Source organism: Betta splendens, chromosome 12 (genome assembly GCF_900634795.4).
Source record: "Betta splendens chromosome 12, fBetSpl5.4, whole genome shotgun sequence".
Taxonomy (NCBI): domain Eukaryota; kingdom Metazoa; phylum Chordata; class Actinopteri; order Anabantiformes; family Osphronemidae; genus Betta; species Betta splendens.
The window spans coordinates 13,667,828-13,689,406 of NC_040892.2; the positions used below are offsets into that span (position 1 = coordinate 13,667,828).

Sequence of the window (21,579 nt, forward strand, 5' to 3'; positions counted from 1 at the left end):
ATGCTGATGTGCTTTACTCAATTTATGTTCTGAGCATGGTGGTGTTTAGCCCTCTTCACTCACAGCAAGACCTTGGGTTGGATTCTAGGGTCGCCTGAGTGTTTGCATGTTCTCTTTGCATCTGCATGTCCTTAGGTGTGAGAGTGGACCTTACAAAACCTCATTGTGCATATGAGAAATAATGACAGGATCAACCAGAGCCCCTTTTCCTCCACACGTAAATAGTTAGTTAATATATAAACCTGTCAGAAAAAATATCAGTGCTTGAAATTAATAAGACGTGAAGAGTATATTAAACCTGCCTTACTGAAAAGAAAATCACATAAAGAGCTTGGTATTTGATTCAGCAGAGTAGACACATTTGGCAACAGAACCTAAAGCAGCTTGAGTTTAACTATTTGTAATTGATGTTTATTGAACATCAGGAAGCTTCTACCCTGACTAGTTGAAAGGCCAATTTATGTACACTTCTCACCCTGCTAGGTGAGGGCAGATGTGCAGGACACATCTGCAAAGCTCAGGAAATCACTTACCTTAATACTCTGGCATTATTGTGTTGCATGCACGCTTCCGTTCTTGGGGATTATGTGCCACCGTCGCAAATGCTCTCCTATGAACCTGGCTCTGCTCCGTAGAAAGGAAGCCACCAACACACAGTATGTAGGATCGGATGTAACAAACTCTTATGTGATAATGTGTCAGCAGTTTCACAAGGCAGTAAAGTTGCTGAAGTTATTTAAATGACTCAGATGCCTTAAAAATCACTAGATCTGCAATCAATCAGAAGAATCCTTACAGTCATTCCAAGAATTAGCTGACACCCAGGAATCGGGTATTGTGTGTGTATAAGACATTCATGCAAATACCTATTATATCAACATCTCAGTTTGAGTAGGAAGATAATAAATATGCATGAATCTACAGATTTTTATTCTCGGGTCTGCAGTAAATCAAATATACATACATACATAGATTTTGGAGATTATGTATAGATTATGTTATAAATCAGGGTGAGGCAGAAAGGAATGCAGTGGTGGTCCACCATTTTGGCAACTTGACGAGCTAATGAAAGTGTCTCAGACTTCCCAGCATGGCCTGTAAACTCGACCAACCATGCATCTCATAGTGTCCCTCCTCAGGATGGGGATGTTCAGGTCCAGGTCGGCATCTCTGGTCTCGATGACTGGGCTGTTGTCGGCGGCTCTGCGCTTGTAGAAGGATAGTCCATTGTGCAGTGCACGAAGGTCGTTCCACAGGCTCGGTTCAGCGACAACGATTAGCCTCAGTCCTCTGGCTCTGCCCACAGTGGTCAGATCTGCATCACTGAGCCTGTGTCTTATTGCCTCGCTACTCAGCAGTGAGGCTAGTGTATCCTGCTCCAAGGGTCCATCTTCGGTCTTGCCCATTGGCAATGCCACAGACTGTACATAGCACTTGAAAAGAAGGGCCGCAGCAAAGACGACAGACAAGGTCTTCATGGCGAAGATCTTTCAGAGAGGAAAGCGTCTGGCTTCGAACTTGAACTTTGTTCCCAAACTCTAGCTTTACTGCTCAGGCTGCGATGCCCTTTTATACCACTATGGACTGGCCAACCCGGATTGGCCACGTTGAATTGTTTTTTAGCAAAGCTTCCCCCGTTGTGTTCAGGAAATTAGCCAAAAGCATCAAGAGACGGTTGGGTAGAAGTCTTACAGTGTTGAAGTGTTGCTGTGTTTGTAAAGTTAATTAAAATCATTTCCCAAGTAGCGGCTGATATTACTTTTTTGACAATGAAACAGTGGGAATTTTTTGAAGAGGTGACACAAAGTCCACATTAATCTGAAAGTACTGCCCTTTAAAACAAGAAGAATGGATTAGCCACCTGTGACGTCCTTTGTGGTGTCAGATACTTCTTGACAAAACCTGTACTCTCTAACAATGGATGTAAACCAGGATTAGCACAAGAAAAAAAAAGCACAAATTATTCCTGAAGTGTTTGTTGCTGCAGGTGACGGATGATGAAGGAACAGCTTCTTCAGTTGATATCCTCTGAAAGCCCTGAAGCTGACAGTCTCTTTCTTGACTGCATTATAACTACAAATCTGTCTAATTACAGTTGTCAGATGGGTTTTGAAGTATATGAAGTAAGATTCACAGGAAATGTTATATGTTATATGTGTATATATATATATATATACGATATGTGTAAGATCTCACAGGAAAAAGGACAGTTGCTGAAAGCAAACAAGTCAATGAAGCAAAACAATAGGCACAAATTAAATAAATTAGGATGTACCTTTTGCAGACACATTCACAACTACTGTAAATAACTGCTGTACCATAGTTAACTGTAAAATTAATATTAATACTAATAATAGTGTTAAGGTACAGTATGTGCATACACTCATACATACATACATATAACACATACATACACATATGCATTATTTTACATACTCACTAATACTAATTAATTAACTAATTAACAATAGTATACATACAGCATCCATAATCACACATTATTGATAGTAAAAATAAGTAACAGTAGTACTAACAATTAAGTTTAGGAAGCCTGTTCATCAGCTCAGGTGTTGAGTGTCCCACTACAAGGTTAGTAAAGCTGTAGCTTAGCATTGTTCACCCAAAGGTGTTGCGACCCAAGCCGCCCACACAGAGCCCCCCAGGCAGAGCTGCAGCAGCCACCGAGACAGCACCCGAGGTCAGAGTGGGCCACTGTGGATCAACACTGTCTGCGCCATGAGAACCATGGGCAAACACTCTTCCCGGTGGGAGGGTCTGCCTGAAAGAGTGGAGCCCGCTAGGAGATGCCCCCCACCCCAGAGTGGGGGCCACCTCCAGTCCACCTACCCCATCGGCCCGACCATATCTCCTGGCACCACATCTGGCCCGCAGCACAAGGCTGGCAATTAGTACAGGCTGGCAGAAGAGACCCCCCAGGCAGCAGATCCAGGTACCCTGTGCACGAAATGGACCCCCCACACACCAACTGCATCACACACACACACCATCATCGTGGGCTTCACTTCCATGTCTGCAGAGAGCATGCCCTTGCAGGTACTACAGCACACACACACACACACACACACACACACACACACACACACACACACACACACACACACACACACACACACACACACACACACACACAAACTGGCCCGCTGCCCGTGTGGTCCACAGCACCTTTCGAGCCCCAGTGAAAGGAAGGAGTTCTGAGTTGCACCCATGAGCAGAACTGAAAATTTTAAAAGAGAATAGATTTGGGATTCAGCACATTACACAGTGTGGTATCGTTTATTGCAATTAAACTTTTGTTTTAGTCACTGGTAATGTTTAGGTACACCCGGTCTGTGGTTCTAAAAAATCGTCCATTGTCTTCATTCTGTTTTATACAGTGTGAAGGTTCTGTGTTTTTTTTTACGAATGTTTCTTTTAAAACTTTTTAATTTTTAGATGACAAGTATCTGTGTTTTGTTGATGGAAGGGTGGAGCCGTTTATGGTGCAGAAAAGAACATTATCAAAAGAAAACCAAATGGATCTGTAAAATACAGGTGTTCAAGAAATTAAATTTCCAACAGCACTTTAAAACCACAGTGTAAACCTGCCAGTAACAGGTCTAATGAGGAATCTGGTCTCTGATCTTAGTATTTCTTGTACAGTGCACTCCACCATCATCTCATTCTGTCCTCAGTGTATCTTCATATACATTTAAGTGCTGCCAAGACTATAAAAAGTCAACGCAAGGACCCAATAGGTTAAGAAATAAATTCAGATTCAATCTGAGGTGCAGATTGAAGAAATGCAATTTAACAATGTTTTAGTCATGACAAAAATATGTCTGATTTGATTTGGTTAAGTTTCAATCAGAGTCTGAGTGAGTTGATCCATGTGGCTCTTGGACAACAGCTACACACTATGTTTCCATTACAAGGCTTGTGTTAATATGAATTTTACAATGTCCCAAGAAAGAAATATGTGCATGAAAGCAACTTCTTTCACACTTTGTTCCATGTGTGTTAATAAAACAACCATTATCTTTACATTCCTGTAGAACTGAGAGGTTGAGGCAGGAAATAGTTTCCATGTTTGCCTTCTGGTGTGGCTGGAGCAGCCATTCACTAAGGATGTCTGTCTGCCATAGACAGTTCTTCACCTTTAAAAGAAAAAAGAGTGTCGGCCAACTGATTGGTGCCAAACAAAACACAAGGCCCGTCTTTGCCCAGGAGTTTAAAAGCAGCTAAGTAAGTTGGTGGGTTTGACACCACTCAGGCTCTTCTCTTTATTACGATACGATGTAGACCCAAGTGTTATTACAGCTAGGAAAATACAGGCCAATGGCTTAGGAGTGAGTGTGAAAGTATTAACATACATAAATTCAATTATATTGTTGAAATTCCAACCCAGTCAATCTGCCATCCCTTTCTGAGGTCTGACCAGTTGGTCTGATCAGGGACTTTAAACCACACCATATGTAGGGCTATGTTTATAGAGGCAGAACATTCAAGTTGAAAGCATTTCTGCTTATACAACAGGACAGAGGTGGAAGGTAACAAGAACATTGAATTTCTGAAGAAGGTATTTGAAAAAGCCAAAATGTTGCTGAAAAAAGACAACTCACATAATCAAGTTTTTTCATCGAAATATGCAGGTGAATAGAAAAAGGAAAGACATGTGGAGTCCAATTCTAAAATCCCAAACAACAGATCAGTACTAGGAGTAAGGAGGGATGATAAAAGAAGCAGTTGCTAAATGCTCCATGCTGTGAGCTGAAAAAAAGAATAACCCCACCCATGCGAGAAAAGCTCAGCTTCATGCAAATATGTTGCTATAGAGTTGATAAATAGGACAAATCAAATTAGGATCAAATCACTAACGTTGCACAGTCTGCTGATAGAGCAAACAAAGTGCCAAAGAATTTGATTCTTGGGCCAGGGTGAAGACACAAGCACTGAAGGAGGAACAAGATGGGGCTGAGGAGAAACAAGGAGGGAGTAGTGAACACGGACAGAAACATCTGTAATTAAGGTTAGTAGTATTAACAGAACTAACAACATAGTGTTGTGGTAACAGGGGAGGACAGATGTGTTGGATTGGACAACGGACTTGGTAACACAACCAGGTCAAAGTAAACAAAAAGACTTGTGTGTATGCTTGCTCAATTTTAATGGAACAGAGTTGACATCTGATGAAAACAAAATAAGAAATGAAATGAAAGCTACACAAACGCAATCTCTATATAATATGCATTACTCAGTACTGAGTAGCAAGTTGTCCATATTCAGACATTTCCTAATCATCTTCCTTTTCTGTTTGAGTGACCGATGTTCTTATGTTGAGCAAGCACTGGATAGTGGGATTTTTTTTCTCCCACTGTAAAAGCATTGAGTGAATTCAATAATGAATAGTGCAACATCTGGACACCAATCCAAATGACAAGCGCTCTATACTTTACAGCCTAGACACATTGACACAGCCTGTGTAGACTTGTGCAACATCAACCTGTGGTGTCCCAGTGGATATACAATGTATATACAGGATGAATAACAAAAGGTTTTTATGAGGATGCTCAAGGAGCAGACATTTTATTTAGCAACAATATTGGCAAACATTTCCACAGTCTGTCCTGCCCTTCACACTTTGATTATAAAGCTTGCCACATTTATTATAGCTCATGCTGTGTTATGATTTGCCCTAGACACAGAAATCTACTGCAATATTTTATATAACACATATACATATGTACACACATTTGTTTTGCTGTATTGTACATATACATCACATATACAGCACAGATAACAGTAATAAAGTTCACGGCAGAGCAGAATAGAGCTCGTTATGTCAGAAAGGATTCTGCCTAAATGTTCCACATGTGTTTCACACTAAACCCAGAAGGAAGAATTCTAATATGAAGGCCATGCACTGTTATGATTTATTTGACACTCACACTGAAAATGATAGAGGGTGTTATCTGAACATGGGGTGATGATTTGACTAAAAGGGAAGATGAAACTACAGAGCAGAAAAGTGATGCTGGATCTGGAGCAATGTCTCACACTAATTTAAAAACACAAAGAATCACACACAAAGTGACGTCTCCAAAGTACAGGCCCATTTGAGTTGCCAGACATGAATTACAGGGTTTTCATTAGAAAAGAACACAGCCTTAAACACGTTCATAAATCAGTGTATCTGCAGAGATGGTGGTAGTCATGGAGATTGGCCAGGCAACATGTAATTACAAAGCCATACAAAAATAGAAACATCAGCACTCTGTGTGTTGGTCAATAGACAGACAGCTTTTCCATAAAACGATGATGCCGTGTTATGGAGAAGAATCTTCTCTGAATCCAGTTTACATTTGTCTTAGTTACATGAGCCACATTGTCAGGAAATGAGATTCAGATATTTCTGAAAATGCTCTAATAGAAGAAATCATAAGGAATATATTTTAACGATTGTTCCATATATTCAGTTATATATTTCATATACAGTAGTTCTTTACACATCATTTAAATTGATATAGGTATTTTTCACAAAATAGGGAGTTTTGCCTGCTCAGAGAATTTAGCTCAGTCATCCTTACAGCCGTCTATATCTCTCCACAGACTGACAAATCACAAGCTTTAGATGAGCTGTATAGGATTATCAATAAACTTGAAAACGGGCATCCAGATGCTACATTTATTGTCTTTGGGGACTTTAACAGAGCCAAGATGAAGAAGGTCCTGCTAAGATACTATCGGCACATCTCACACCATATTTAGCTGATCCTGACATCAACTCTTATACTTGTTTGCTCAAAGTCTACATCAGAAAGTGCATCAATGATGTGGTGCCTAAAATCTCCATCTGCACTTATCCAAACTATAATAGGATAGGACCAGAGATTTGGGCCAAACTAAATGCAAGAACTACAGCATTCAATTCAAAAGACCACAAGGCTTACAAAATAGTCAAGTACAACCTGAGGAAATCTGTCAGATATGCCAAGAGGGACTACAGGAACAAGTGGGAGTCTAATTACCACAGTTATGATTCGAGACGGTTGTGGAATGCATTACGCATAAGAGCAGGAACAGGCAGGTGGAAATTACCATCTTATATGCCCGGGTCGATGCAATGAACACTCCAAACGTGGAAAAAGATGACTCTATACTCATTCTAGACACTGCTGTAGTGCGACAGTCTTTCAAGAGAGTAAACCCCCATAATGCACCTGGGCTGATGGTATTCCAGGCCGGGCCTTGAAAGTATGTGCTGACAGACTTGCCGGGGTGTTCACCAACATTTTCAACCTCTCTGTAAGTCAATCCACGGTCCCTGACTCTTTTAAAAGTTCGACCATCATTCCTGTTGCATAGACAGTGATAAACAGTGATCTCCAGCCTTAATGACTATCGGCCAGTAGCACTTACATCAGTTATTATGAAGTGCTTCGAGCGGATGGTCAAGTCCCACATCTGTGCCTCCCTTCCTGCCACACTGGACCCTTTACAATTAGCTTATAGAGCTAACAGGGCAACAGAAGACACTGTTTCTCTATAGCAGCACATACGACTCTCAACCACTTGAACAAAAGGAATACATATGTTCGAATTTTCTTCATTGATTAGCATTTAACACTATAATTCACTCTAAGTTGATCCTTAAGTTAAAAGATCTAGGTATGAATAACTCCATCTGCAGCAAGATATTTGACTTGCTTACCAACAGGCCAGAGGTGGTGAAAATTGGCCCTTGCACCTTTTCCACACTGATCCTCAATACTGGGACACCACAGGGCTGCGTCCTTAGCCCCCTCCCCTGTTTACATATGTAAAAAAGACCAAGGAGGTCATAGTGGAGATTCAAACACAGTCAAGTAGCATTGTAAAGGATCCCAGTCACCAAGCACACAAACTATCAAATTGTTACCATCTGGCAGACGTTACAGGAGCCTGAATGCACGCACAAAAAAACTGAAAGGCAGTTTTTACCATCAGGCTGTCAGGCTTCTTAATTCACCTAATTCACCGCAATCACCATAACTCAGTATTACATCCGTATCTGCATCTGTGCAATATGTGTGTATATACATATACAATATATTAGAGACTGTGCCCTTATTCTGTTATCAAACATGTACAAGTGTGTATATGCAACAGGTTCTCACCCTGTTTTTTGCCTTACTTTTAAAAATTGTTTTAAAAAGTTTGAAATTTTATTTTAGATTTTACACTCTACCTATTTACTGTATTACATTTCTCTTTTGAGAGTTAATGTGTGATTTTCCAGAAATAATAATAACAATAAGTTATTTGTTGTTCAGGCCAACAATCTATGATCCTGGTCCAGAGGACAAATCCCAGTGTTGATGATGGTGGCAATTCTTTGATACAGTCACCAACAAATCAAAGTTCTTATTAATTCTTTAAAAACTATTGCTGCAAAGTGTGGTGGGAATTTTCCCATAAAAAGGCTGATGAGAAAGTTGCCGTTTGTGTAATTTATTGTAATAAAAGAAAATAAAAATAATGGGGAAAGCAAGTCAAAAACAAGGATGGTGAGGGTGGGATGTCTGTCTAGCCCAATCAAATTACATGCACCATCTCATCCCTGTTGTTGTGTGTGTGGAGATGTTTACATTCTCACAACTGCATCACTGACGTCTGACTATCAGAGAGGACAGAGCACTAATTCTCAACAGACAGAGAGACACAACTCCCTGGCCTTGGGTTTGGGAGCTAGAGTCCAGAGTCTTTCAGGCAGAGAAAACAATATAAGTAAAATGTTGAAGATATAAAACAGATTCAAGACAAAACATAAGATATTAATTGCAGAACATAAGTCATAAAACAGATGACAACCGCATAGAATAAGGATGAAACTATTTTTGCAGTTTGGGATTACGTGTCATACATAACACTAAATCTTTAGTGAGCTTTTAGGTAGAAGATGAATGTGAGAGCATCTTCCTTTCCTTTTTTCTTTTTCTATTGTCTGTTGTGCCCCTGTCAAAACTGAAAATCAATATTTTGTGTGTAAGCAACTGAGAACACATTTATATTTTTCTTATAGTTATATATTGTAGTTCAAAGGCTATTCTTAACAGTATTTGTTTGCTTACCATAGGGAGACACAGTTTGACAGTGTAGTATCTATAAAACATTGATTCGATTTCTGACTGCACTTTGTGCTAAAGTGGTAGACTATACTAGACTCTGGCAGTCTGACAGCTGAACTCCTCTGCTGTTTCTCAGCAACAGACTCTTCGGTTTGTCTCTGTCTCATATTCATTGTAACTAGCAACGGGTGTTAAATTTAGCAGGGTTTGCACTGATAGGAATAAATGGCTTAGGATTCTCAATGAACAGTTGATACAACAAGGTTACGGCGCAAATAAATAATTTCTCAATCTGAAATATGTCTTTGCTTGAAAGGGATGTTCTTTCTGATTTGGCAGCACAACTGTATTCACCTTCACTACATAACAAGAAACTCTAGAACATACTTAGAGTAAATGTGCAAAAAGGATTTCTTTTAGACACAGACTGAAGGCTGTGGGTGAAGGGAAAACATAGTACACGCCAATGCCACAGAATGCCAAACAACTTAAAAACACTTATATAGTTGAATCTAAATGTTATTGTTAATAAAAAGAATTAAAAACATACTAAGCTCAAAATCAATTTGCACATTTTTATCTTTCAATTACAGTGTTGAATTAGTTTAGCCTGCTTAGTCTCTATACTGTATATGTTACATTTGAACAAAAAGTAATAGCTGACTTTGATGTACATGGCTGTATAATATACATATTATGTTATGTTTCCAGTTTCACTGTTCACATTTCGACTTCATATATATTACATATTTAAAATGACAAATAAGGAATGTTGGTGCATCTGCCTAATCAGTATAGCACAGTCTTCATTCAGAAGGATAAACCCTAATGTTATACTACACTGGACGATGGAATAATTTCTTGTACTCATTCTCAAAAGCGTTTAAAAAAATGGAAAATCTGACGACAGAGAACATGTTAATTTTGTTTTGAAGCTAGAAGAATATAATTGTGAACAGTATAAATACAAACTATATAATTTAATACTGGACTATAAGACTAACTACCTACGGTTTAAACTGAATGCAAGTTATTGACATTGAAGTCACTTTAAACAACCAGTGCTCATCAACAAGCTCAACTAATGTTTCCAGTTTAAAGTCTGCAATTGTATTTTCTATATTTCTAAATATCTTTGATATCTTTGTTTTTTGAAAGAACATATACATTATTAGTAATCTGAACCTTATGAATGAATTAACATTTCACGCATAAGCAAAATAATAATAATTTCGCTGTTCCAGCAACATTTTAACTCAATAAAATGAGACGTCTACACGTGTTGGGACTTCCGGGTTGGGACTTCTGTGGGGGATGTTGTCATGGCGACACTTCTGTCAACTGAACCTTGTCAGCCTCGATTAAGGAGGTAGAGTAGAGTAAAGTAATCCGAGTCAATTACTTTTAGTTTTTTCACTTTTTAGTCATTTTGTCACAATGGCGGAACAGACCGAAGATAAAGTAACAAAAAATGCAACCTACAACAAGACGGTGGATGAGGTTAGTAACGTTAGCCTTGCTAATGTTTAGTGTTGTGTAACATAAGCTACTCGCACCTTCTTCAAGACAGAGGTATTGTGTATGTGTGTGTGTGTGGGGTGTGTGTGTGTGTGTGTGTGTGGGGGGGGGGGGGGGGGGGGGGGGGGGGGGCGTGCAACTTTGGCTCGTGACTGCACCACAAGCTAAATTTAACTCCTGTTGCTTGTTACAGTGATGGATAGTTTTACCTGACAGTTTTACTAAAACTATGTCAAAGGTCTGGATTAAATTTATGGCAGCTTATTTTGACAGCTGGTAAAAGAAATGACCCATAGACCCATGTGAGTGATGTAATATTACAAACAACGTTTAGTCATATTAAGTCATATTTTTCCTCATTTGCTAAATATAAAATTAAAACCAATAATTAGTTATAAGCTGGTAGTAATTATCAAATAATAATTAATTAATAACTAATTTTCATTTACAATATATCACAAAATGCTCACAAATATAGAAGAAAAGAAATAGGAAATTCTTTTTATTGTCATTATCACAATTGTTACAATGTCACAGTTAAATTCCCTGAGGGAGCAGTTGGCTGCCATGCAAGGCGCCTGGGGTGCCTTACTTAAGTACACACCTGGAACCCTTGTGGGCTTGAACCTGGGACCGTTTGCTTGCCAATCTAATGCTCTACCAAGCCAAATATCTACTGAACTTAAATTAATCTACTATAGAACCTACAGGAGCTTCTTCAGAAGGTTTTGTTTTATGCAATCAACATCCATACAAAAAATCCTTTACTACAACCTTTACTATTACTTTTATTTGAATTTGCTTTTGACCAGACACATACTCAGAAAAAATCAATTTGGGATTTATTGCATTGATTTGGATTGTAAAACATTGAGTCTCCAAACTCTAAATGCCTGTTTGTCCAGCGACATGTGGCAGCTCCTGACAATGAGAAGATGAGCATAGAAGCCCTGAAGCATGGTCACAGGGGGATTCTAACAATGGACCAGGATAGTAAAATGGAGGCTGTCACCACAGTTAAAGAAGCTTACATCCATCCAAAGGGTCCAGGAGTGAGGCTTCATGGTATGTGTCACCCACCAGCTCGTAAATCCTATCAGGTAAATTCTTTTATGCCGTATGCAATTTTCTATTTATCTCTTCTTTTATCTTCCCATGACCCAGGAATCAGAAGAGAGCTCTTGGAAAAACACATTGCTCAGATGATGAGGTAAATCAACTGCAAAACAAGTTTAAATTAATAATAAATTACTTTTGGAAGTGGTTTGTTTATGGTAACAGAGAACAGTTACTGACCATATCTTGAGGAGAACATGTTGGGAGTAAAGTGATGTAATATGCCTGCCTGTGTTTGTTCAGTTGTAGTACCTTTCAAATCTGATTTTATAATGTTATTTCAAGTAGAGCCAAGTCATCCTAATATGGTTTATAGAATCTGTTCCCACAGATGCGGGTATCAACATACAGCATATGTTAACAGCTCATAAAGAACACAAAGCATATCTTCAATGAAAACTATTTGTTCAGCAGTAGACAGTACCACATCACGCTTGAACCATGTACAAAACTAAGGAAAAAGAAAGAAGTTAGCCAGATGACATATTTGCAGTGTGGAGGTCACACTCCACACAGATAAGAATAAGATAAGATAAGAAAACCTTTAATAATCCTGCAGTGGGGAAATTACTTCCCCACTACTACTGTTCCACTATGTGGCAGTTACTTGCCAGGTTAATTGGTCTTAAAGGCCCTCCCCCTCCGTCGCTTTAGCTCATGCAGCAGTTAGATTAGGATTCTTCTCAAGACTGTGTTTGTTTCACCTTCGATGCAGATACTTCATGTATTCTTTCATGAATTTCATTTACTCACATCTTGATTTTCTCAGAAAAGTAGCTAGTAGTTTTTCGTAAGATGGTTTTAGCTTTCCCAACATACTGTACAGAAAGTGCTCGATGAAGCCAGTAATATCTCTCTGTTTCCACAGTGACAAAATTCATGCTGAACAGAATCCACCGACTCCCAAAACTGAGTTCTGTTCTGTAACCCAGAAGGATTACTGTGCCGGGGGATTTGTGCCTGTCATCCCCAAAACAACACAAGTAACGTTTTTAAAAAAATCAATCATTCAATCCAAAAAGGCCACCTAGTTAGTTAGTTAGATGATCTTTAGTTTATTAAGGATGAAGTAACAGCACAAGGAAAAGCAAGACTACAGTTTGATTGACTTGACAATGCATTGTTTTTGACTATTTCCAGGTTCATGATTATCAAACTGACCAGACAGTCACATTTTGGCATGAAAACTATCAGCGAATACAGGTAGCCTATGTCTCTATCTATTATTTAATTGCCTTCTAGTTTTCAAGTGAAATAGAATAAAGGGAATTATCTTTAACAAGTGTTACAGTATTTTCTTTTTGATGGTATATGCTGCGTACATGCTATGTTTAAAGACAACAGTTTCTAACGGTTAATAACATATGAGAAGAGAAAGCAACACCACCAGTAGCTGCTAGACATTTGTTCACCAAGGTCAAAAGGAAGATGATTAGAGGCTGAATTTAGCGCTGTTTGCCCCAGTTTCTGTTTGTCTTAGTTGCTCAAAGGTTTTTACATCTTAATTTCTAATGGTGAACACTCTCACAAAGTTGTTGACTAGGATTTAATATTATTCATTTGTTGTTTTGTGTCACAGGGTGTGACTGCCATACAGACCCTTAAAGCACCATTCAGGAGGTCTGCCCGGTTTAGCAAACCACATAGTGAGCGACTGGATGAGACCGAGTTTCTACCTGACACCTGAAAAACGTGCAGTCCGCAGAACCCAGCGTCATTTAATCAAAGGTTAAAACTGAAGTGGTAATCTTCCTGTTGTTTTTAGACACAGTGATACATGCTCATTCTCTGTCTTTGTCAAACCAGCAAATAAAGAAAGCATTTTACATAGAAGAAACTAGGATGACTCGGCTATTTATGGAAATAAACCTAGATTATATAAAGATGTGTGACACTGACATCTTTTACTTCCTAAGAACAATCATTTGTTGTCAGCATGGACTGCAGTGGCTCATGAGGAAGAAGGTCCTCCTTCTCAACATTTGTTTCATAATTTCTTTGTTGCCTCTTACAACCTCTAATTATTGTAATCAAAAGCTGCTGAGCAACAAAAAGCTGCACTTTACTCCTACACCATGAAAGTATCTTGCTTTTGTTCTTGACCGGAATACAAAGACACCCTGCTGTATCATGACTCAGAAAATAACACATAGTACTTAGACGTGTAGTCGCAGGCCCACAACATTCAGATGTGATACAATAGGCTGTAAAGAATCAGTCTATGCTAGAGTTTCACATGTGTTTTGTCCAACAGAGGACAATTCCATGCAGTGCTGCTCCTCTCTGAGCTCTCAGTGAGGATTAGTAGGCTGTAGCTATGGTGAAGTAATTTTAGCTTATATTTATGCAGCTTTTCTCTTCATACATTTCATTATGTCGTGATACAGGAAAACCAATTTGTCTGTGAAACATAAGACCTTGTTTGTACTTGACATCTCTAATAAAATGAGATACAGCAATTTTGTTTTCTCTTTTTCATTATCATTCTGTTTTAAAATTTGCCCAGAAGCAGCATGTCAGGGAGATGTCATGTCTAATTCTATACATGGTGTGTATTTTTATAATACCACCCCAGAGGTGGTAATGGAAGTAAAGTACTTAATCAAATACAATCACTTACCTCCCACCTCTTCTAAATTCTGAGGACTCGGTTAGTGCAGGACAGGAATTATTTAAATAGTGTTTTTTTATTAAATGCGGATATAGGTGGGAACTGGTGTTGGCCAAGTCTGGCCAAATGAGTTGAAGTCTACCTTTTATATGTGGCCTATTAACCACTAGCATCCTGCTCAATCCTCAAATTAAAAGCCTGTCTGAAGTTGAACCCGGTTCCTGCAGATTGTCCTGCTCTGCAGTAGCTCCCCAGGAGCCACATGTGTGGCTGCCCACTGCACTCCTCAGGGGGATGGGTTCCAATGCAGAGACTTGTATTCCACTGGGTGATCAATAGAGTACATAAATCTTTTCTGCTTGAGGACCTTGGGTCAAATTAAATACACTTTAAAAAAATCCTAGTTAACTTAAAACCATCAAACATCAAATAAAGCAATGACAACAAATATAGGTTATAGGCTAATCTAGTTAAAATGTAAAATACTAGATTCTTTGAGGATTGCAAAAAAAGATAAACACCATCAGAACAATATTTGACTTCTATGAGACAGAAGCTGGGAACATTAGCTTCCCACTGAGACTTTGAAATTCTTTAATGGTAATAAAAAAAATAAAAAAAAACGTGGATTACAGCAGTGAGTATATAACCACAAGTATATGCAAATTAGCCCCAGTTAAGTAGCGTTGCTGTCATTGACGTCTATCACTAGAATGTTGCTGTTAATGTTTATCACCTGTATGCAAAAAAAGCCCCAAATGGTTTGAGATGCTTCAGTGTTTTACTGTGCGCTTTGCCACAGTCTGCGTTATATAAACAGGCAGAAAATAACACAAGACAGGATGACAGACAGGCTGGTAAGCTAAGAGAAGTTAGCAGGTCAGTGTGGGGTTCTGCAGAGACCCCCACTCCACTCAGTGTGTGTCAGTGTATGAGAAAGTGGGCGGTAATTACAGGGAAGCAGATGGGAAAGGTGTGTTCTGCAAAGATGAAGAAGCACAAACACACACAAAGAAGAACACACTCTGCCACAAAGTGCCCATGTCCCCGTTCCACAGCTGATAATAGCGTCTAATGAGCAGTGATGTCATTACAACAAACACAGCTGCCTGCTACTGATTCTGCTTTTTTCATGTATTCTCTTATCTGTCAGCAACTGCATGCAGCTCTTCACGTGATGTGTGTATAAGATGCATTTGTTATATTGTCAATGCTAATACAATGTAACATGCGAAGCTACTAATTGTCAGAGTTTGCAGTATGATTAGAGTGAGTTGCGTAGCAGTAGAGAATCACTCCATGCCACTGTAGCAGAAATAGGACCCCACTGCCTGCCTTTCAAAGCCAGTGTCACTCCAGGGTGGACTGGCTGCGAAAGCTCCACATTAACTCAGCTTTCTGCCTTTCAAATGGGCAAGTCATCCAGCCTTTCATGTGGAGCAGCACAAGGTCATTTATTAATTCTTTCTGGGTTAAACTCAGATGAAAACATTTGGGCTCTGTCAGGAGGACATGGCCCAGATACATTTAGAAATGACCCATGTGACGGTGAATTTAAATGTCATATATAAAGAATTAGAAACTTATAAAATACTGAAAAAAAGTGTTTTATTCAGTTTATTGAACAAAATATCTTACAGTATCTTGGATATACATATTTACATATTACTTTGTACTGTGTAACATGGTTTATGTACCCCTGCAGTGATCAGTTGTAAGATTGTGCCTCCAAATTCTGATAGATATTTCAAGGGAATATTATTACATCATTTACTTTCAAACACATTATACAAATCTAGATATAGAGAGCACAAAAAATAAGAATTTGTCAGTGAAAAGTACTCACTATCAGGACAGAAAGAGTCTTCATACAAAAGCACATTTTACAATCTTCTCTCTTTTTTGCAGTTACAGTATGCAGGTAATAAATATACCTGGGATTTTATTGTTTATGTTATATGGTGTTGTTTACTTTTCCTCGGCACGGAAATCACCTTTAAGGACTTATTCTAGAACAAATAAAGTAGTGGCTCGGCCATCGCAGCTTCGGCTGTCATCACTGCCACGTTATCAGCAGGCCTCTCAAATCACATACACATCCGTCTTCTCCCCAAGAAGCCAGTATGTTCTCATTTTGCCTTTGCCCTGGAAAGAACAGAAATTAAAAGGGTGGGATGATGAATCCTATCAAGCTGTCTGCCATTTAAGCATGCTCCTGTAGTGCACCTTAAACATCCAGGCTTATGCATAATCCATATAATGAACATCAAAATGTTACAAATGTCCACAACATGGTCCTGTTATCAAGAAAAAAACTTGATGTTTATTATTTAAACTGAAAACCTGAAAATCAACAAGGATTTACTTTATTACATTTAATAGGCTGAACATGTGAAGTGTATGAAAAGCACCAACAACATTGACATTTCACCCTGCTAGCAGAGGTTGCATATTTAGGTTGATATCCCTGTTCTTACCTTCATTTCTACATCTCCTCGTAGTTGGAGATCGAAGTATCCAAACTCATCCAGCACTTCCTTGGTGGCCGAGGATACGTGAATTTTCAGGGCTGCAAAACACAACAAGACTGAGTTTTGTCACACCGTGGACGGCACCTGACCGCTGTAAAAACATCTGAAATCAAATCCGCGCACAGTACGGGGAGCACTCTGCCTTTTCAGATATCAGCAGCTAGGATGCTAACAGTGATGAAAATCTGTATTGCTCGGTCCAATTAATGGTTGCAAATGCAGAGATGTGAGATGTGAGTCCTGCCTGTGAAGCCTTAGGCTGCGCAGTTTATCGCTGTCTAAGGGCCGTCATCTGTAAGTGCAATTAATTATTAACCAGTGGAGGAACGATACAGGAAGCAACCCAGTAGTTAATCAATACAACTGATGAGCTACTTGCAAAATATCCAACCACAGCTTCATAACACTAGTTCCTGACACTGGCAGGTAGACAGATTCATCATAGTAGGAAGTATTAAACTAAGAAGGCCAATATTAGCAGGCACAGAATGTCAGACTGCCAAAAAAACGATTTAACGATTTAACAGTTATCTATTGTTTATCCTCATTATTCGTTACCTCAGCAACAGACCTGCATTCTTTGTATTCTTTAATCTCTCTTCTCTTCTTTTAATAGAGCAAAAACATAACAAAAGATATGTCTAGAAATATGGTTATCAGTTTTTCTATATTTTAATAAAAACAAATATGCCAAGGCTCATTGTTACTGGGTATAACAGCGTGACCTTGCTCCAAAGAACACACATTGTGGTTTATCTTGACTCAGTCAGACATAAAGTCCAACATCCTGCTGCTCCAAATAATTACTGAAGCAAGAGCGGAGGATTAATTCGCAGATGAGCCACATTTCACTCACTTTCAGTATTTGCTGGGTGAAGCACACATCTGTGAAGTTACTCATGTTCATTTTATTTAACTTACAGTATACTGAACATTTGCAAACTGGTTGTGCTCATCCTGGGTTGGAGCCAGTGGGCCTCCACTAATACTAACTGTTTCTTAGTGAAGGTTTATTACATAGTAAAAGTTAATTCACTTTGTTGCATTATGTATATCTTTATTTTGTATCAGGCCTATTTTTTATATTTATGTTTGATGTATAGATGTATATGTACGTATGTTTATGTATAGATATATATACACAAGATATATACACAGAATTTGTATCTCCACAGTTTGTAACTTGGTGACTATACTGTGTAAAATAAACTCCAAATAACACATCACACTCACCCTCCCCATTAGACTCCATACGAGATGCTGTGTTGACAGTATCTCCAAACAAACAGTATCTGGGCATTTTCAAACCCACCACACCAGCACAGACTGGACCTGTAAAACACAAACTAAAAATAGTCATGCTTTACAGCAGAAGGAATAATACCGGGAACGCTACACGCTGCAGTCGCCGTTCCCACGATCCATTCCACTGAAAGTGTTTCTAAATAGAACGACAGAGGTATGAGTGAATTCAAAACGCGTTCACGATGCTCCAAAGGGATCTAACACAGGCTGGTCCATTTCTGCTGCGAGTCAGGTGTCTTAATAAGCATATAAACAGTGACGCAATGAGCAAATCCAGTACAAATACTGTCTGAAGCCTCTCGTAAATTCTGATACAGGATCCAGTTGGTAAAGTGTTACCACACAATCAGAGCAGTCCTACAGCAGATGTAATTAGCTGCTATTTTATTACGTACGTATTCATAACAGAACAGGCCTGCAAGAAATCCAATAACAAGGTTCATAAGGTTTTTTGGTTACACTCTCTGTTAAATGTAGATGCATTGATTCTGTGTTGAATGTATTGTAGGCTTCTATGATTTATAGTAACAATATTAACTAGTAACATTAGGGAAGATTAAATAAATATGTAAATTTACGTTCTTTATTACTTTTATCAGTTGATCTTTTATCATTTACTTTCGTTTATTATTGTCAGTTATGGGATCAAATTTCTGCAGGTTCTTAGTGTAGTCATACACAACTTACCAGCACTGTAATCGAATGCACATTGTCGACAGAGAGGTACAGCTACACAGATTACAATCAGCACCAAAGGAAAAGTTTTCTGCACTATTGTGCAAAAGTTTGTTCAATAAGCATCTACAAATGTTCTGAAGTTATTAAAGATGTTACTGGAACACTTCTGGGGTAAACATCCTAACATCATGATGCTTTTTTTGGATGGAAAACAGCTGAAACATTCAAATCAATGTTGGTGCACTTGAGAGCCCATTAGCTGTCACGTGACACTGTAAACAATCTTTTTGATTGATACATTTATTATAAGCCATACAGACAATACTATACGCATCCATATGCATCCACATCGATTTTATACTGTTGTGAAAGGTAAAGACAAATCAATGTTTCTACAAAATAGCTACAGTATGGAATAAAGCTGAAAAAGACCAGTCAGTAAGGCTGTTTTCCCACCAGGAGCTAATCAATTGCTGATGGACACGAGGCATACGAGTCGTCCTTTTTGTGTCAGAGTGAGTAATCTGAAAATAAATCGATGACAAGTACCAAGAAAAAAGTGCCTCAAAACTGGCGACAAGAATGGACGAGATAAATGCAGCCGCCCAGCTTGTGGAAGTAGATTTACTGGAATTGCTCAGCCTGCAATTGAAACACACTCAGTGGACAAATACCTGCATCTAAAAGCAAATAATGGATGGGGTTGTGCTTTGGCCAAGGACGCCTCAGCAGAATGTGTATTTTAGCGTTAGCAGCCATGTGTTGCAGCAGAACGGCAGTGAGGTGGGACTCACCCGTGTGTATGCCTATCCTCAGTCTCAGCTGGTCGTTGGGTCTGTGTCGGATCTTGAACGTTTTGACTTGCTCCAACAAAGCCAGGGACATTCCAGCGATCTCCCTGGCGTGAAGTTTCCCGTTCCGCACGGGCAGACCCGAAACCACCATGTAGGCGTCACCGATGGTCTCCACCTGGGTGAGCAGCCATAGAGGAGAGTCATTAAAATAGGACTCTCTGCTGCATAACCAACATTATTATATTACTGGGGTATTTTACAAAAACAGGTGATCAACCTTACTTACCTTGTAAACATCAAAGTTATCAATGATGGCATCAAAACAGGTGTAAAGGTCATTGAGCAGTGTGACAACCTGTTCAGAAAAACATGATCAGCTGCGAAAAGCAACTGAATCCTACTACGACCTTAAAATTCATACCATGTTACAAGAGAGGGCAACCAACACTAGCACATGACTGCAAGTAATGAAAGTTTTTATCTCAAAACATAAATATCAGCTGACAGCATTGTGACTGAAGTGGAACACGCTGCAAATCCGCATTTAAGGTGTTTTCTTTTGTTAAAAGCCTGCCAGACTGTGAGGCCTGCGAAGCATCGCCGTGTGTCACATTATCTGTGTCTGTCTGACAGTGTGTCCCAACGAGGCTTATTGACAAACGGGTTTACAGCGTTACCAGTCAAAGCCACAGACAGAACAGAACCAACACAGGCTTGCGTTAAAATGAACAAATTGTGTTAAGCGTGTGATGTCAGAGTCTGGCTGCTTGATCTGACAGTTCATAATCATTAATTATGTGTTGTGCGTAACTCTGAGACGAAATCCCAGCTGGTTCTTCATCAGATCTGAACAGTTTGTGCTGCACTTTCAGAGCATCAGTGCTGTGATCTAACTCCTACATTACACTACAAAATCCTCACAATACACTCACAATCCTCCAAATCCTTTTTACTCTGGTTCTAGTACCCTGGTTTAGCATTTATGAGCAACGGAGGATGAATGTTGGCCCATTATCTACCAGTACAGCACAGTACATCTAAATTTGCTTCAGTAAATGTAATGCTGAATTTCTTTTTTCAGCTTCCTTTATTATCTAGACGCCACTGGTTGGTCCTTCATACTGTATGGAGCGGCGTGCCACTTTGTGTTACTAAACTCAATATGTTTTTTAGTACATACAGAAATTGGTTTGCTAAAAGATAAGCCTTCGATGGTCTCTGACTATTCATGGATACTTGACATTATGACACAGGCTTTAGCAGCAAAACCTCCCTTTGGTATTTAAGAGGGGAGACTTGTGGTGGCATAATGTGACTCAACTCTGCGTCAACACACACTCCGATCTACCAGCGGTACTATTCTGAGTGTGTGGGAACACACACTGTGGGAACTATGAGACACGCTGTAGGTAGAGCTCTGGTGCCGCTCAGCCCTTTTGTGCTTGAACAGAGAAGAAGGACTACTTGCAACTATGATCACAGCCTGAGAGGTGTTAGTCAGTTTAGAATGTGTTTGAGGAACAGTGGGGATCACTATGTAGGCGTGTGTGTGTGTTAGTGTGTGTGTGTGTGTGTGTGTGTGTGTGTGTGTGTGTGTGTGTGTGTGTGTGTGTGTGTGTGTGTGTGTGTGTGTGTGTGTGTGTGTGTGTGTGTGTGTGTGTGCTGTAGTACCTGCAAGGGCGTGCTCTCTGCAGACATGGAAGTGAAGCCCACGATGTCGCTGAAGTAAATGGTGACGCTGTCGAACGCTTCTGCCTGCACCGTCTCCCCTCGCTTCAACTGCTCTGCTACAGAACTACAGACGTAAAGAAAGACGAGGTGGCAAAGCTCATCGCACTCAAAAACAGCATCAGAGTTTTGCTAAAACAAATAAAAAAACTCAAGCTCAAAAAAAAAACGTAAAATGAGGAGAAGGTGCTTTT

The 21,579-nt window shown here is 39.4% G+C and overlaps 3 protein-coding genes across 4 annotated transcripts in view; 1 reads left to right on the forward strand and 2 right to left on the reverse strand.

Annotated features, from left to right (window-relative positions):
• Positions 1–909: 909 nt before the first annotated feature.
• On the reverse strand, positions 910–1,554 carry pmchl (pro-melanin-concentrating hormone, like). Its single transcript, XM_029169138.3, has one exon. The coding sequence runs from the start codon at positions 1,476–1,478 to the stop codon at positions 1,077–1,079; it is 402 nt and encodes a 133-aa protein (XP_029024971.1). The 5' UTR covers positions 1,479–1,554; the 3' UTR covers positions 910–1,076.
• A 3,346-nt stretch (positions 1,555–4,900) lies between these two features.
• On the forward strand, positions 4,901–13,575 carry spag8 (sperm associated antigen 8). 2 transcript variants are annotated; one of them, XM_029169984.3, is made up of 6 exons: positions 4,901–5,026; positions 11,528–11,687; positions 11,787–11,832; positions 12,607–12,721; positions 12,879–12,941; positions 13,318–13,575. In XM_029169984.3, the coding sequence occupies exons 2-6, from the start codon at positions 11,558–11,560 to the stop codon at positions 13,423–13,425; spliced, it is 462 nt and encodes a 153-aa protein (XP_029025817.1). In that variant the 5' UTR covers positions 4,901–5,026; positions 11,528–11,557; the 3' UTR covers positions 13,426–13,575. The 2 variants fall into 2 exon arrangements, with proteins under 2 accessions (XP_029025817.1, XP_029025816.1); XM_029169983.3 differs by lacking the exon at positions 4,901–5,026 and adding an exon at positions 10,388–10,604.
• A 2,365-nt stretch (positions 13,576–15,940) lies between these two features.
• Positions 15,941–21,579, reverse strand: part of npr2 (natriuretic peptide receptor 2) — a 37,702-nt gene continuing 32,063 nt past the window's right edge. Inside the window, exons 17-22 of the mRNA XM_029168775.3 lie at positions 21,329–21,452; positions 19,944–20,012; positions 19,658–19,832; positions 18,114–18,212; positions 16,827–16,918; positions 15,941–16,494 (exon numbers count right to left, since the gene is read on the reverse strand). Of these exons, the coding sequence (XP_029024608.1) occupies positions 16,432–16,494; positions 16,827–16,918; positions 18,114–18,212; positions 19,658–19,832; positions 19,944–20,012; positions 21,329–21,452 (622 nt within the window). The 3' untranslated portion in view covers positions 15,941–16,431. The remainder of the gene's footprint in view (positions 16,495–16,826; positions 16,919–18,113; positions 18,213–19,657; positions 19,833–19,943; positions 20,013–21,328; positions 21,453–21,579) is intronic.